This window comes from Mus pahari, chromosome 9 (assembly GCF_900095145.1).
Source record: "Mus pahari chromosome 9, PAHARI_EIJ_v1.1, whole genome shotgun sequence".
In the NCBI taxonomy this organism is placed as follows: Eukaryota; Metazoa; Chordata; class Mammalia; order Rodentia; family Muridae; genus Mus; species Mus pahari.
This window is the reverse complement of record NC_034598.1, coordinates 41,054,002-41,067,666: the sequence shown is the minus strand read 5'-3', so window position 1 is coordinate 41,067,666 and position 13,665 is coordinate 41,054,002. Positions and strand designations below refer to the sequence as shown.

Below are 13,665 nucleotides of genomic sequence, written 5' to 3'. Positions count from 1 at the left end.
AGAGCAATTAGCATTCTTAATTGTTGAACCACCTCTCTAGCAGTCTACCAGTAAATAAAACAGTTTTAATGTTATTAAGAATTCTGAAATTAATTTAAAATAAGTTTAAAGTAAGCATTATTTTATTCCTTTCAGAATGGGAACCAAGGGATTGGAGGGTTTCCCAGAAATTCCACACTAACACGAGGGTTTGAGGGTCATCTTAATACTTACATAAGATCTATATTTTAGCAATAGGTATTGCTGGGGTTTGCCGGCCAGCCATTGTAGCTGACGGTTCCTGAAGAGAGCTTCTATTGGCACACACACAGTCTCCACACACATGTATATGAGTGCATACACACACACACACACACACACACACACACACACATACAGAGAGAGAGAGAGAGAGAGAGAGAGAGAGAGAGAGAGAGAGAGAGAGAGAGAGAGATTAGAATGATTGATAGTTTTAGTTAGGGGTTTCTGTTGCTGTAGTGAAAAGCCATGACCAAAAACAAGCTGGGGAGGAAAGGGCTTATTCAGCTTACACTTCCACATTGCTGTTCCTCATGAAGGAAGCCAGGACAGGAGCTCACACAGGGCAGGGACCTGGAGGCAGGAGCTGAGGCAGAGGCCATGGAGGGGTGCTGCTTCCTGGCTTGCTCAGCCTGCTTTCCAATAGATCCAAGGACCATCATCCACGCAGTGGGCTGAGTTCTCCCCCATGGACCCTGAATTGAGACAATACTTTGCAGCCTGATCTCAGGGAGGCGTTTCCTCACTGAGCCTCCTTCCTCTGATGACTGTGTGTCAAGTTGACACACAACCAGCCAGTGCACTTAATCTTTGCTTTAATCTTTGTGTCTCTCTTAATCATATATGATACAAAACACTGAGGGAGAGGTCTTTAATGTTTCCTAAGCCACAGCTTAGAAATAGTAAAGTAAGCTTTGATTTTCAGTGAAAGAGTTGAGGTGGTGGTCGTTGGGGGTATGGATGATGGTTTCAGGCTGGGATGCCTCCTGCTTCCTGATGTTTTTTTCCTTCTGTAGGCTTTGCTGCAGATGGTGTTTGATGAGAGCCACCAGATACTGGCCTTGTCAGAAAGCCAGGACCCCTCTAGCGCACTGAGCAAGGGTGAACCACGTGACCCCCTGGATGGCTTCCTGAGGGACAGTCAGGCCCTTTTGGAGGTGACAACTGACAGAGGAGATAAGGTAGGAGACTGCTGGCTCAGTAGATGAGAAGGAGCCATGTGACCTGCTCATAACATGATCACACTGCCGCCATGGCTTTCAACAGCCAGCCTGCTCCTGACCATAGCCCCAGGAAGCACAAAGTACCCAGCAGGCTGGCTCCATGTAGCTTTGGGCCTCTCCAGCCCAGGGCTAGCAGCAGCAGCAGGAGAGAAGGTTGCTCATTCCCATTCTATTTGTGGTTTTTCTGTTGCTGTGGTCCAGCACCGTGACCGAGGCAGCTCACAGAAGGAAGGGTTTGCTTCAGCGTGTGGTTCCAGAGGAATAGAGTCCATCATGATGGAGAGGTGTGGCGGGTAGGAGCAGGGAGCTTAAAGTTCACATCTCAGCCATAAGCACGAAGCAGAGTTAACTGTAAGTGCCTAAAGCTTTGTACTCTCAGAGCCTGCCACTCAGTGATGTACTTTCTCAGAAGGCCAAACCACCTACATCTCCACAAACAGAGCCACCAACTGGGGACAGAGTGTTCAAATGCCTTAGAGTGTGGGGGACACTTCTCATTCAAGCCATTACTTTTTTGCTCTTTTTCATCTCACTACTTCTGATACCAACAAATATTTTAAAAAATAACATTTGTTATGTAGCATATGTTGAGGGATTATTGTATCGTGTGTGGAGGTCAGTTGGTTTTTCCGCCTACGGTGTGTTTTCTGAGCATTGAACTCGGGTCATCAGATTGGGCACAGGAGCCTTTGCCTGATAAGCCACCTTGTTGGCCCCTGATATCAGTATTTTTTTAATTAATTTATTTTATGAGTATGAGTATTATGTTTGTACACCACATGTGTGCCTGGTGCTCACAGAGGCCAGGAGAGGGTGTGTGATCCATGGGACTGGAGTTACACATAACCATCAGCTAACCTGAGTCCTCTGGAGGAGCAGTTGGTGCTCTTTACCAGTGAGCCGCCTCTCCAGCCACTGATGTCAGCATTGGAATATTATTATTATTATTATTATTATAGAATTTAATATATTTTTTATCACATTCACCCCCACCCTTGACTCTTTTTCAGGTTCATATCACCTTTTTTTCTATATATATACCCAACTCTGTGTGTGTGTGTGTGTGTGTGTGTGTGTGTGTATGTGTGTGTATGTGTGTGTGTTCATTCTTCAAGATGAATTGTTCTGCCTAAATATTCTCGGATATGTACTGTGAAGAGACACTCTGACCACGGCAATTCTTATTTTTTTCTCTTTCTCTCTCTATATATATTTTAAGGGTTTATTTATTATTATATGTAAGTACACTGTAGCTGTCTTTAAACACACCAGAAGAGAGCATCAGATCTCATTATGGATGGTTGTGAGCCACCATGCGGTTGCTGGGCTTTGAACTCAGGACCTTCAGGAGAGTAGTCAGTGCTCTTACCCACTGAGCCATCTCTCTAGCCCTTGGCAGCTCTTATAAAGGAAAGCATGTCATTGGGACTGGCTTACAGGTTCAGAGGTTCTGTCCGTTAACATCATGGTGGGAAGCATGGTAGCAAGCTGGCAGACATGGTGCTGGAGAGGTAGCTGAGAGCTCTATATCTGGATTAGCAGGCAGGAAGAGAGAGAGCCAGTGGGCCTGGCTTGGACTTTTGAAACCCAGAGCCCACCGGCAATGACATGCTTCCTTCAGCAAGGCCCACCTACTCCCAAGGTCACACCTCCTGATCCTTTCAAACTGTGCCATTCCCTATGAACTCACAGGGCTCATTTTCATTCAGACAGCCTCAGTGGTCTTTCCTGGTGACAGTGGTCTTTTATCAACTTATCGGGCTCATTTTCATTCAGACAGCCTCAGTGGTCTTTCCTGGTGACAGTGGTCTTTTATCGACTTATCGGGCTCATTTTCATTCAGACAGCCACAGTGGTCTTTCCTGGTGACAGTGGTCTTTTATCNACTTATCGGGCTCATTTTCATTCAGACAGCCTCAGTGGTCTTTCCTGGTGACAGTGGTCTTTTATCGACTTATCGGGCTCTGTGCGCTCAGAGAACTGGCATCAGTTGTTTGGTGATAGCATTTGCTTCTCACACTCAGAGTCAGGCTGAGTTAGTCCAGTTTTCAGTCAGACTGGTTTCTGCTGTTCTCTGCCTACTTGGCTGCCATGATAAAACACCACAGACCTAACAGTTTTAGACAATAGTTGTTGACTGCTGGGCTGTGTGGAGGCCGGGCGGTTGCGCTCAGCACCAGCTGGGCTCTGGTGAGAGTCCAGTACTCAGTTTGCAGTTGCCTCCTCCTCGAACAGCAGAGAGCATACGTACCCTTAGGTATTCTTATGTCTCTACTCATACAGCTATAACTAACACAGCATTGTCAGGTGGAGCCCCACTGTATGATCCCAGTTCATCTGAGTGGTTCACTGTTCTTCACTGTGAGGATTAGGGCCAGATATGTGAACTTGTGGGATGCATTCTGTTGGTTGCACTTGAGTGCACACTGAGGAGGACACAAAGTGTGTGTGTGTGTGTGTGTGTGTGCGCGCGCGCGCGCGCGCGCAGTGAGCGTTTAAAGCAGGTGCCTTGCACATGCTAGGCAAGCCTCTGCCACAGAGCCTGCACCCTAGCCCAGCACCGGCTCTCCTGTTTTCCCTTTCAGGAATCTTTGGAAACACACCTTACATGGAGTGAGGAGCTTTTGCGGGCCATACAAGAAGTGTTTGCTAGGGAGCAGGTGAACGCTGAGCTGCAGCCTAGACCTTATGGCTCAAACCTAGGAGATTATAACTCCCTGGTCAAGAGGCTGGAGAAAGTTATCCAAGAGCAGGTGAGCAGCAGCCTTGAACCTGGGCTTTGATTACCACCTTCCAGAGAGTGTGAGGGAGTCCATCTTTTAGGAAACTTTCGGTTTCCATGTTTTTCCAAACTTTGGAATGTGGTGACCACAGGCTGAGGACACCTTGTGGAATGTCATGCTTTCATGTATAGGTGCTAATGTGCTTGGTTGATTCATCCCTCGGTCTTCCTCCCTGGGACACAGCTAGCAAAAGAACAGACTCTTTGGGCTCTCCCTGAGCTCTCCCTGGCCACCAGGCACTCTGCACATGGGCTAGAGGACATTGGCATGGTAGGACAGTAGGAATCCTGTTCATGTCACTGGGCACAGATGAGAAGTCTAGACTTGAGCCTGAGGTACCGATGCAGCAGGCCCTGGACTGTGAGGAAGGTGCTCAGAGGCCAGGCCCTGGGTCCTGTGCACCTGCTGCATCCTTACAAAGCCACTAATCCTGCCACAGTGGCTCTGGAAGCTCAGGTTTGAAAGGATCGGTGGTGCAGGATGAGGCACGCCCGCCTTCTGCCTCCTTGCCTGGGTGCTTGCCATCCAGCGTTCACACTGCATGCGTGTGTTCTTCCCTGCCCTCCAGGGAGACCCACAGAAGGTCCAGGAACACCTGTGTCTGCCAGACAGGAGCAGCCTGCTAGCCGAGATTCAGGCCCTGCGTGCTCAGCTCCGCATGACACACCTACAGAACCAAGAGAAGCTGCAGCAATTGTGTGCAGCCTTGACGAGCACAGAAGCCCGAGGGAGCCAGCGGGAGCACCAGCTACGAAGACAAGGTGGGTGCCCCTCGGTGCAGTTTACCCCACCCCTGCCCTGCCAGGCCCTTGGATGCAAAGGAAGCCCTGATCAAGTGTTTGGGACTCTTGGGATCTCTCAGTGGAGTTCAGGATCTTGTTGTATGTAAGTTTTCACATTTTATGGTCCTGACATCTGTGAACAAGTGGTCTGTTTCCTTTCTGGTTGTGTAATGATCAGGCCTTAGCATGGCAGCCTCCCTCAATCCAGTGTTCTCAGTTTCTCTGTTTCTGTTGGGTTTCTGCTAGGTAGTCACCCTTGTGCTGGGTCATGCGCATGTGCATGTCTCAGCTAGACTCATCAAATTTATGTTTGTTTATAAGAGTCTTGCTCTGCAGTCTTGAACCCCCCCCCCCTTTTTTTTTTTTTTTTTTTTTGATTCTCATGTTGGGAAAGCACTGCCCTTGCAAGAACCACACAGCATTCCCTTCTGGATTTTCAGAGGGCTGTGCAGAACCAGTCTTCCTGAGGTTCTGGGAGAAATTTTCAGTAACCCACATGGGCCTTAGTTTGTCTCTGTTGTAGGAATATGGTGTGTGAGGATGGCTGGTGCTATAGGTCACAGAGTGTGTGCTGGCCAGGAGGTCACATCTAAGAAGACAGAGGAACATGTCCCCAAGTGGCTTGGCTCCCTTAGACACAATGGCTTCCAGTTCACAGAAACACTCTCAGGAACTCCTCTCCGACATCATTGATCACGAACCTTAGTTGGTTCGGCACACTACGGACTCAGGGATAACATGCTGTCTACCGTTTTAATTCCTGTCAGTTGAACTTTTGGCGTACAAAGTGGAACAGGAAAAGTGCATAGCAAACGAGTTACAGAAAACCTTGAGCAAAGAACAGGAGACGGCGAGCGACGTGCGCAAGCGCCTGATGGTGGAGCAGAGTGCGGTCCAGGACTTGAAGTCCGAGCTGCACGCCTGTAAGCAGGAGAACACCAGCCTGTTGGAGTCGCTGGACAAGGTGCAGCAGGAAGTCCTGCGGCTCAGGTATGGCCATGTGACGTGGTCCTACTGTGGAACTTCATCTGCTTCGACTGGCAGGTGCTGTGGGGGCTTTGGATTTCCGTGTGACAATGGCGGGAGGGAGCCTGCCCGGATGTCCCCAATCCACATAGCTCATCTCCATCCTCTTGTCTCTCCCTCCCAGAGCCGTGCTGGACGGGAAGGAGAACGAGCTGAAGATTGTGCTTGAGGAGCTGGAGTCTGAGCGTGGAAAGGGGCAGGCCCTCCAGGCCCAGCAGGAGGAGCAGCAGCTGCGGTACCTGCAGAGGGAGGGCCAGAACTCCAGGGCTCTGGAGGTGACTGCCCTTCTTGTGCTTCTGTATGGTGGGCAGCCCAGTCGGAAGGGCTTTAAGACAAAATGAGGCTATCCATTTATTTTATTTTTGAGTTTATAAAATAATTATATCACTTATCTTCTCTTTCCCTTTGAAACCTTTCCATATATCTTGATTTGGTCTCTCTTAAATCCATGGCCTGAATTTAACCTGCTTAATCTGTAAGGTGTTACTAGACTATACGTTATCTTCTTTGAGGAAGGCTTTCTCATACTCCTAGCATTGCTTGGTTGCTCTTTGTGTAGGGTCGATGCCTCATGGTCTATTCCTATCCACTTGGGCATGTGTGTATGGTCTATCCCTAGTCACGTGGGCATGTCTGTTGTTGTCCTTCCTCAGCTCATGTTCAGGTGGCCATGCTGGTAAAGCTTTAGAGGGGTAGCTTATGAGATTGCTCTGAGTCACAGTCTCACAGTAAACTTTGATTTCTGGCTCAGACACTCTGTGTGTGCCCTTTACCCAGTGTTTCCTGAGCCTTGGGTAGGGATGTGGTTCTATAAACATGTCCATTGGACCGGGTTCCACAGCACTGCAGTTGTATTGGTTTCCCCCATCTGTTGCAAATAGAAGTTCCCTTGAGGGATGAAGGCTACACACTGACCTGTGGGTTTAAGGACATATATTTAGAGCATAGTGATTGATATGTTCTACATAGCACAGAGCGTAGGGGATTGTGCTGGTTTAGTAAAACAGAGGGTGCAGCTAAGATCCGTGACTTCACCAGCCCTGGGTAACTGGTTAGGTTTCCAGCACCAGGCAAGATATTCCTCTTTTTGCATGGACATTAAGACCAATTAGAGGAAAGCCCTTGGATCCCACTAAGGTACATGTACCACTGCTGCACCCTTCGAGCTATGATGCTAAGCTGGTTGTCATGGTGGCCCATAGTCATCACAGCTGGCTAGGACTATCATTGCTTCTCCCCATGGGAAGCCTGCACAGTTCCTCTGGTAGGATGGAAGCTAGTTCTTGAAGATAAGACATTCAGGTCAGTTCCAGCTCAGTGGCCACTGAGGCCATGTGTGTGAAGTATGTGGTGTTTTAGCAATAGAGACTTCCCTTTGTCCCTTTGAGGAACAACCAAGGGCAGTATCAATAGCCTGTGATGTTTTAGGATACTCTCGGCTGAATGAGCATCCGTGGAGTGGGATGCTGAGTCCTGTGGGCCTGCGCCTGGGAGTGGTACAGCCGGGTCATAGGGTGGGGCCATTTTTACCCTTTAAAGACTTTACGACACTGATAGCCATAGTGGCTGGGACAGTTTTCAAGCTGAGTCGATTGTGTTTCAGTTCTGTCTTTATTTCAGTTTGAGTCCTCTTCAGTATTTCTGTCCTCCCTGGCGGATTCTGTTCTGGTCCTGGATGACCTTCGTCATTTTGTCATTTCTGTCAGTCAGGTGTTTGCGTTTTCTTGGGTGTCATTTCTTCTCAAGTTCTTTCTCCTTCATTTCCTTGAGTTGTGTCTTCAAACTCTTTGAGTTCTCAGATGAAGTCAATGATTGTCTTTTGAAGCTTGTTCTGTGGTTCTGGGTAATTCCCATTGACAAACATATCTGTAGGACTGGTAGAATTTGGAGAGAAGACACAGGCCTGACCTTTCCTGCTGTTGTTATCCCTGTGATGAGATCACACCTCTGTGGACTTGTTTTCTTAGTTCTAAGTCTGACCAGGATAAAGCAGGTAGGGGCGGAAGACAAGATGCACAGGTAGATTGGACCGAGAGACTGGAAATGGCTTGGGTGATGTAAAGTCAGATGGTCATAGGGGAATTGGCTGCTGAACAGTTGTGACTCCAGGTCTAATCCTGGACTGTGGGGTATTTCTGGCTGGGTCAAAAAGTTGGAAGTGGTGTGGGAGGGACCTGTGGGTTTGGGAATAGAGTCGTATGAGAAGCGTAGAGATTTGGTGGCTGTTCAGGGTGTCAGACTAGTGCAGGACACTGGATGTGGGACCTGCCAGGGCATGATCTCAAAGGTTAGGTGGAGTGGGTGAATGGGGAGGGTTAGGGAGACTCATGGATCTCGACCTTGGAGAAGGCTGTGAGTGGACCATTTGAATTCAGCGCAGAAGGGACCTTGTGGTGTCAGGTAGGAAGGGGTCCTGATAGAATCCTACATCAGGGTTGTGGCTTAGGCAGGGGTTACCAGATGAAGGACACTGGATGTGGGATCTGGAGAGAGATTGTGTATAGAGATGCTGAGAGAGACTGACGGGTTCAGCCCTAGAGAGGATGTGTGAGATCTGCTGGGGTGGAGAGGATGTGACATAGAAGGGAGTTGTAGGTGGTGGCAGGTAAGGTGGTTAGCTCCTGGAAGAATCCTAGAGATAGCTTGCAGTACGGGCAAGGGTGGTCAAACATTGTAAGGACATTGAAGCAGGGCCAAGGCAATATTTAAGTCAAACCATACTTGGCAAGAGAGACTTATGGTGACTTATGGCAATGGCATACAGCCTTGCTGATTGTTCCCAGCTAAGGTTCTTTGAGAATTTCATACAATATGTCTGACTGCATTTTCCCCCTTCCCCAACATCATATTCTTTCTCTTAAAAAGAAATAAAAAGAACAAAAACCATGGAGTCTGATTTGTTTTGGTCAACTGCCCCTGCTCCTGAGGCCTGCTCGGGAGCGCAGTGCTCATTAAAGCCTTCCCTCCCAGTCACTCACTTCTCAGAAACAGTGACTCTGAGGCTAGGCATTTATTACGAGACGCTCGGGCAGTAGTAACCTTTCCTGTTTCTCCAAGTAGCTGTTAGCTTAGTGTCTCTTGTATTCTCTTCCGAGTTCAGCTACATGGCTGGTTTTCTTGCCTTGTTGTCTTGTGTGTATCTCTTTGGCATTCTAGGGCAAGTCTCCTGCTTTCCTGACTTTGCCAGAATCCTCTCTCTCATTCCTGGATGTCCCACCTCCTAGTTCCTGCCTCAGCTCATTGGCCATAGGCTTTTTTTATTGACAGGTGATGCTTAAGAGATTCTCTCTACAAGTATGGCTGTTATACCCAGTGTCACACAACCTCCTTGTAGCTAGCTGGATGATGTTTAGCATCTAAGGTCTTCATAAAGCAGATGTGGTAAACACGGGGCATCTATGTACCTCGTGTTCAGCCATATCCACTAGTTCATGGTCTTTGGCTACAGTGCATGACTTTAAACAACAGATCCTTGAGCATTCTGGTGTTTTGAGATTTCTGAGAAAAGGAGAAAGATATGTGCACATACTTTCTCAATACTAATTCCACATAGTATTTTCAGACTACAGTCCTGAGTATGGTTTTACCCATAGGATTGTTTTCAAAAGTTGTGATTTCTGAATTCAAAGTGTAAATAGGAAAACCATCGGTATTAATTGTTACTATCTTGTTTTTTTTCCCCACCCATGTAGGAGTTGAGACTATCTTTGGAGAAGCAGCTTGCTCAAAACAACCAACTGTGTGTGGCTTTAAAACATGAGCGTGCGGCCAAGGACAACCTGCAGAAAGAGCTGCAGATCGAGGCCTCACGCTGCGAAGCCTTGCTGGCGCAGGAGAAGGGCCAGCTCTCGGAGCTGCAGAAGAGCCTGGAGGCTGAGCGGAGCCACTCGCTCGAGCTCTCGGAGGCCCTACAGCATGAGCGCCTCCTGACGGAGCAGCTGAGCCGCAACGCACAGGAGGCCTGGGCCCGCCAAGAGACACAAGTGCAGCATGCTCTGCTGCGAAAGCTGAAGGCCGAGAAGACTCGTGCGTTGGAACTAGAGGCCATGCTTGAAAAGGTGCAGAAACAGGCTGCCCACACCCAGCAGCAGCTGGAGGCTCAGGCCCAGGAGCGCTGTGTAGAGCTCCGGAGAGAGAAGGAGGTAAGTGGCAACCTGAGGTCAGCCGTGGATGCCTTGCAGACCCATAAACAGGAGCTGGGATGCTGTCTGCAGAGAGAGAGGGAGAAAGCAGCTTGGTTGCAGGCAGAATTAGAGCAGTTATCTGCCAGAGTGAAAGAGCAAGAAGCCTGCAAGGACGCAAGGAAGATGGAGAGGAGGTCGGGCCGCGCAGACCTGGACAAGAGGAAGTGGCAGAGAGACAAGGAGACGCTGGTGAGAGCAAGCCTCCTGCAGCTGTTGCTCCTCCTTACCTACCGCCCCCGAGTGGCTGGAGGTGGTGACTGATCTCAGGGAATTGTTCCCGGCCTCCCTACAGTTCCTCTTTGTGCTGATACCACACTGTGTGGCTCACCCTAGCTTTGTAACAGGCTTTGAAGTTAAAGGTGCGAGCATGCTCGCTTGGTTCTTTGAGCTCCCTGCTCTCTGTGAATTTGAAGCAGATTGTCTTTATTCTTCTTTAAAATTTACTTTGTTTTTTAATTTTCACCAAATTTTTAAGTTAACGGACAGCGTGGTGAGCGCCATCCTGACATTTTCACCCAGTGTGCCGTGGCATTTTTGCGCTCACTCCTTCTCTCTCTGTCTCTCTCTGCTTGGTACCTTTTCTCCCCAGGATTTCCTGCCCCCCACACACAGTCAACTTTCATGTCTTACGGATCTCCTAACACTTTCAGTTTCTTAGACTGCACATGTACATATAAATACATTCATTTATATATATGTATACACACACAGCCATATTTGTAAATTTTAATGTTCCCCAGTGTGTCTTATTTCATTTAATATATAACAACGTCGTCCAGTTTCATTCAGTTTCCTTTCCTTCCGATCCCATGGTTTCATTTTTCTTCAGGACCGCACGATTCTGTTGTGTATGTGGAACACGGTTTATCTGCTCCTGTGTTGATGTCTGTCTAGACTGGTCCTGTTTCCTGTGCTTGTGAAGAGTGAACTAATCATGATTAGACAGGGTTCTGTCTCTGTGGTATACTGACATGAAATACTTAAGGTGCACGTGCACTCAGGAGTTATAACCCAGTGGCAGTACGTCTTAGATTTAGCTTTCTGAAGAGCTATACTGATTTATTTCCATAGAGCTGCAAATGTTGCCATTATCCTGAGGCCTGGATCCTCATCCCAGCCTGTATTCTTTATTTTTTTTCTCTTACTGCTACCCGTTCTGATGGTGTTGGGCTAGAATCGCAGAGTGTTTTTAAATAGCATTTCCCTACCGGCTCAGGATAATCATTAACCACTTAGATTGCTTCTCTTGCAAACTGCCTGTCCAGTGGATTAGAGCATTTATTGGTGGGTAATTTGGCTGTTGAGTTTTTGCAGTTCTTCACTAATTCTAGACATTAATCCCCCATGTGTGTGTAGTCAGCAAGTGTCTTCCCTCCGTTCTGTAACTGTTGTCTTCACTCCATTGTCTCTGCTGCGCAGAATCTCCTCCCATCATCCTCGGCTCTGGGGACTGACAGATTCCTATGCTGTTAGTCCTTAGGGATAAACAAAGATCCCTGTACCAGGGAGTAGTTAGAGTTCCCAGCTTTCAGGTCTTATACTAGGAGGGTTTTACTATGTATGTGTGTGTGTGTGTGTGTGTGTGTGTGTGTGTGTGTTACCAGTTTTTTCCAGCACCAATGCTAAAGAATGGGTATTTTATCTCTGATATATGTCAAAGATTGGGTGGTTGTAGCAAGGTGGACTCATTTCTGTGTCCTCTGTTCCATCTGTTGGTCCATGTGGCTCTTTTTGTGCCCTGGCTATTGTGGTTTGTGACTGTGGTGCCATGATGCAGTCTGACGTCAGTGGTAACACAGTCTCCAGCTCTGTTCTTTCTGCTTCCAGACGAGCTTTAGGGTTCTTTTTGTTTTTTGGTTTTTGGTTTTTGGTTTTTTTGTTTTTTTTTTTCCTTTCTACTTGTCTGAAGAATGTCATTGGGATTCTGATGGGAATTATATTAAATGTGAGGACCAGTCTCCACAATAGTAATTCTCTGAGTTCATGCAAAGTTTTTCCCTCAGGGTGCCCACTTCAGTTTCTTTCTTCATCGTCTTTTAAAGTTTTCATTGTAGAGGTCTTTGGGTGTATATGTTTGTTTGTATTTATCCTGCCACTTTGCTGAAAGTGTTTATTATGTCTAAGAGCTTTCTGGTGAAGTTTTTTTTTTTTTAAATATTTATTTATTATATGTAAGTACACTGTAGCTACCTTCAGACACTCCAGAAGAGGGAGTCAGCTCTTGTTACAGATGGTTGTGAGCCACCATGTGGTTGCTGGGATTTGAACTCTGCACCTTTGGAAGAGCAGTTGGGTGCTCTTACCCACTGAGCCATCTCACCAGCCCTCTGGTGAAGTTTTTAAAGGTCATTCAAGTGTAAGATCAAATGGTCTGGAATTTGATTTCTGTCTATACCCTCTTATTTATTTCTTTTGTCTTGTAGCTGAGACTTAAGCACGTATTGAATGTGGTAGAGAGAGTGGACATTCTTGCCTCGTTCCAGATCTTAGAAGAAACGCTCTGATGCTCCCATTTAGTACAGTGCTGACTATGGCTTTGTCCGATGTAGCCATGGCTGTGTTAAAGATTGGCCGTTGAGATGTGGCAGGAACTGCATTGAACTGTCTGGCTACATTGTGAGGCTTGCTGTCTCAAGTCCTCTTGACTCGTGAACACGTGTCCAGTCTGATGTCTTTTTAGATTTTTTTTCACTTTTTTTAGATTTTTTTATTTTCTATATTTGGTGGTTTTGCTTTCATATTTGTCTGTGCACACATGTGTGCAGTGCCTGTGGAGGGCATCAGAGGGCATCAGAGCCCCTGGAACTGGGGCTATAGATGGCTGTAAGCCACTGTGTGGGTGCTGGTCATATAACCTGGGTCCTCTAGAGGGTCCTCCAGTGCTCTTGAATACTGAGCCCTCTCTCCAGTCCTCCAGTCTTTCTGCTGGTGTGTGTGGTGTGGGTATGGAGGTGAGAGGGAACTTTGGGGTGTTGGTTGTCCTCCCTTGGCAAGGCTTCTCCCACTCAGATTCAGGTCATCAGACAAGTGTGGCAAGTGTTTTGCCCACTGAGGCGCTTCACCAGCTCCTGTCTTTTACTCCTCATCTTGCTGCTTGCCCTGGCTGGCACGTGGCAGCCCAGAGTGGGCAGAATGGGAGCCCTTGCCTCCCTTCTCTTGGGGGTGAGGGGAGGATCTGGCCTCCGCTGTTGTGTGTGATGTTAATTGTGGAAGGTTTAGGAAGATTGGATCACGCCCTGGAGCCCTGTTTATTTTTGTGGATGCACTTGGTCAGAGGCAATTCTCTTTAATCTCTGGCTATTCAGTCTTTTAAAATCTGTTTTGAATTACAAAAGAGTATTAGACTTAGGGAGTGGGCTAGAACATAGCTCAGTGGGGAGTGTTTTGCCTCGTAAATATCTCTAGCACTGCTCCCTCCCTCCGCAAAAAGCATTAAGACTTCTGCTAGGTGCTTTTTTAGTGTTTCTTCACGTCTGCGGGTTTGTGATAGACTATTACAGCGATGGGTTTGCAGCTGCTGAGCCAGTCTTTCATGCCGGCCACAGAAAGCAGTTGTATTTAACTGCTGTGCTCAGTCTGTGATTATGTTGTTGGAAATCTTTGCATCTTATTCAGAGGGGAGATTGGCCTGTAGGTTTCTTACATCTTT

At 47.5% G+C, this 13,665-nt stretch overlaps 1 protein-coding gene across 7 annotated transcripts in view; it reads left to right on the top strand.

The window, feature by feature from the left end:
- The window catches only part of Pcnt (pericentrin), a 99,606-nt gene that overhangs the window by 66,237 nt on the left and 19,704 nt on the right, over nucleotides 1-13,665 (top strand). For 3 of the 7 annotated variants that reach the window (XM_029542260.1, XM_029542261.1, XM_029542259.1), the window contains 6 exons: nucleotides 1,035-1,199; nucleotides 3,827-3,994; nucleotides 4,593-4,785; nucleotides 5,574-5,796; nucleotides 5,957-6,107; nucleotides 9,525-10,205. In XM_029542260.1, the coding sequence (XP_029398120.1) occupies nucleotides 1,035-1,199; nucleotides 3,827-3,994; nucleotides 4,593-4,785; nucleotides 5,574-5,796; nucleotides 5,957-6,107; nucleotides 9,525-10,205 (1,581 nt within the window). Of the gene's footprint in view, nucleotides 1-1,034; nucleotides 1,200-3,826; nucleotides 3,995-4,592; nucleotides 4,786-5,573; nucleotides 5,851-5,956; nucleotides 6,108-9,524; nucleotides 10,206-13,665 lie in introns of all 7 variants that reach the window. The other 4 variants (XM_021204734.1, XM_029542263.1, XM_021204732.1 and 1 more) reach the window with 2 other exon arrangements.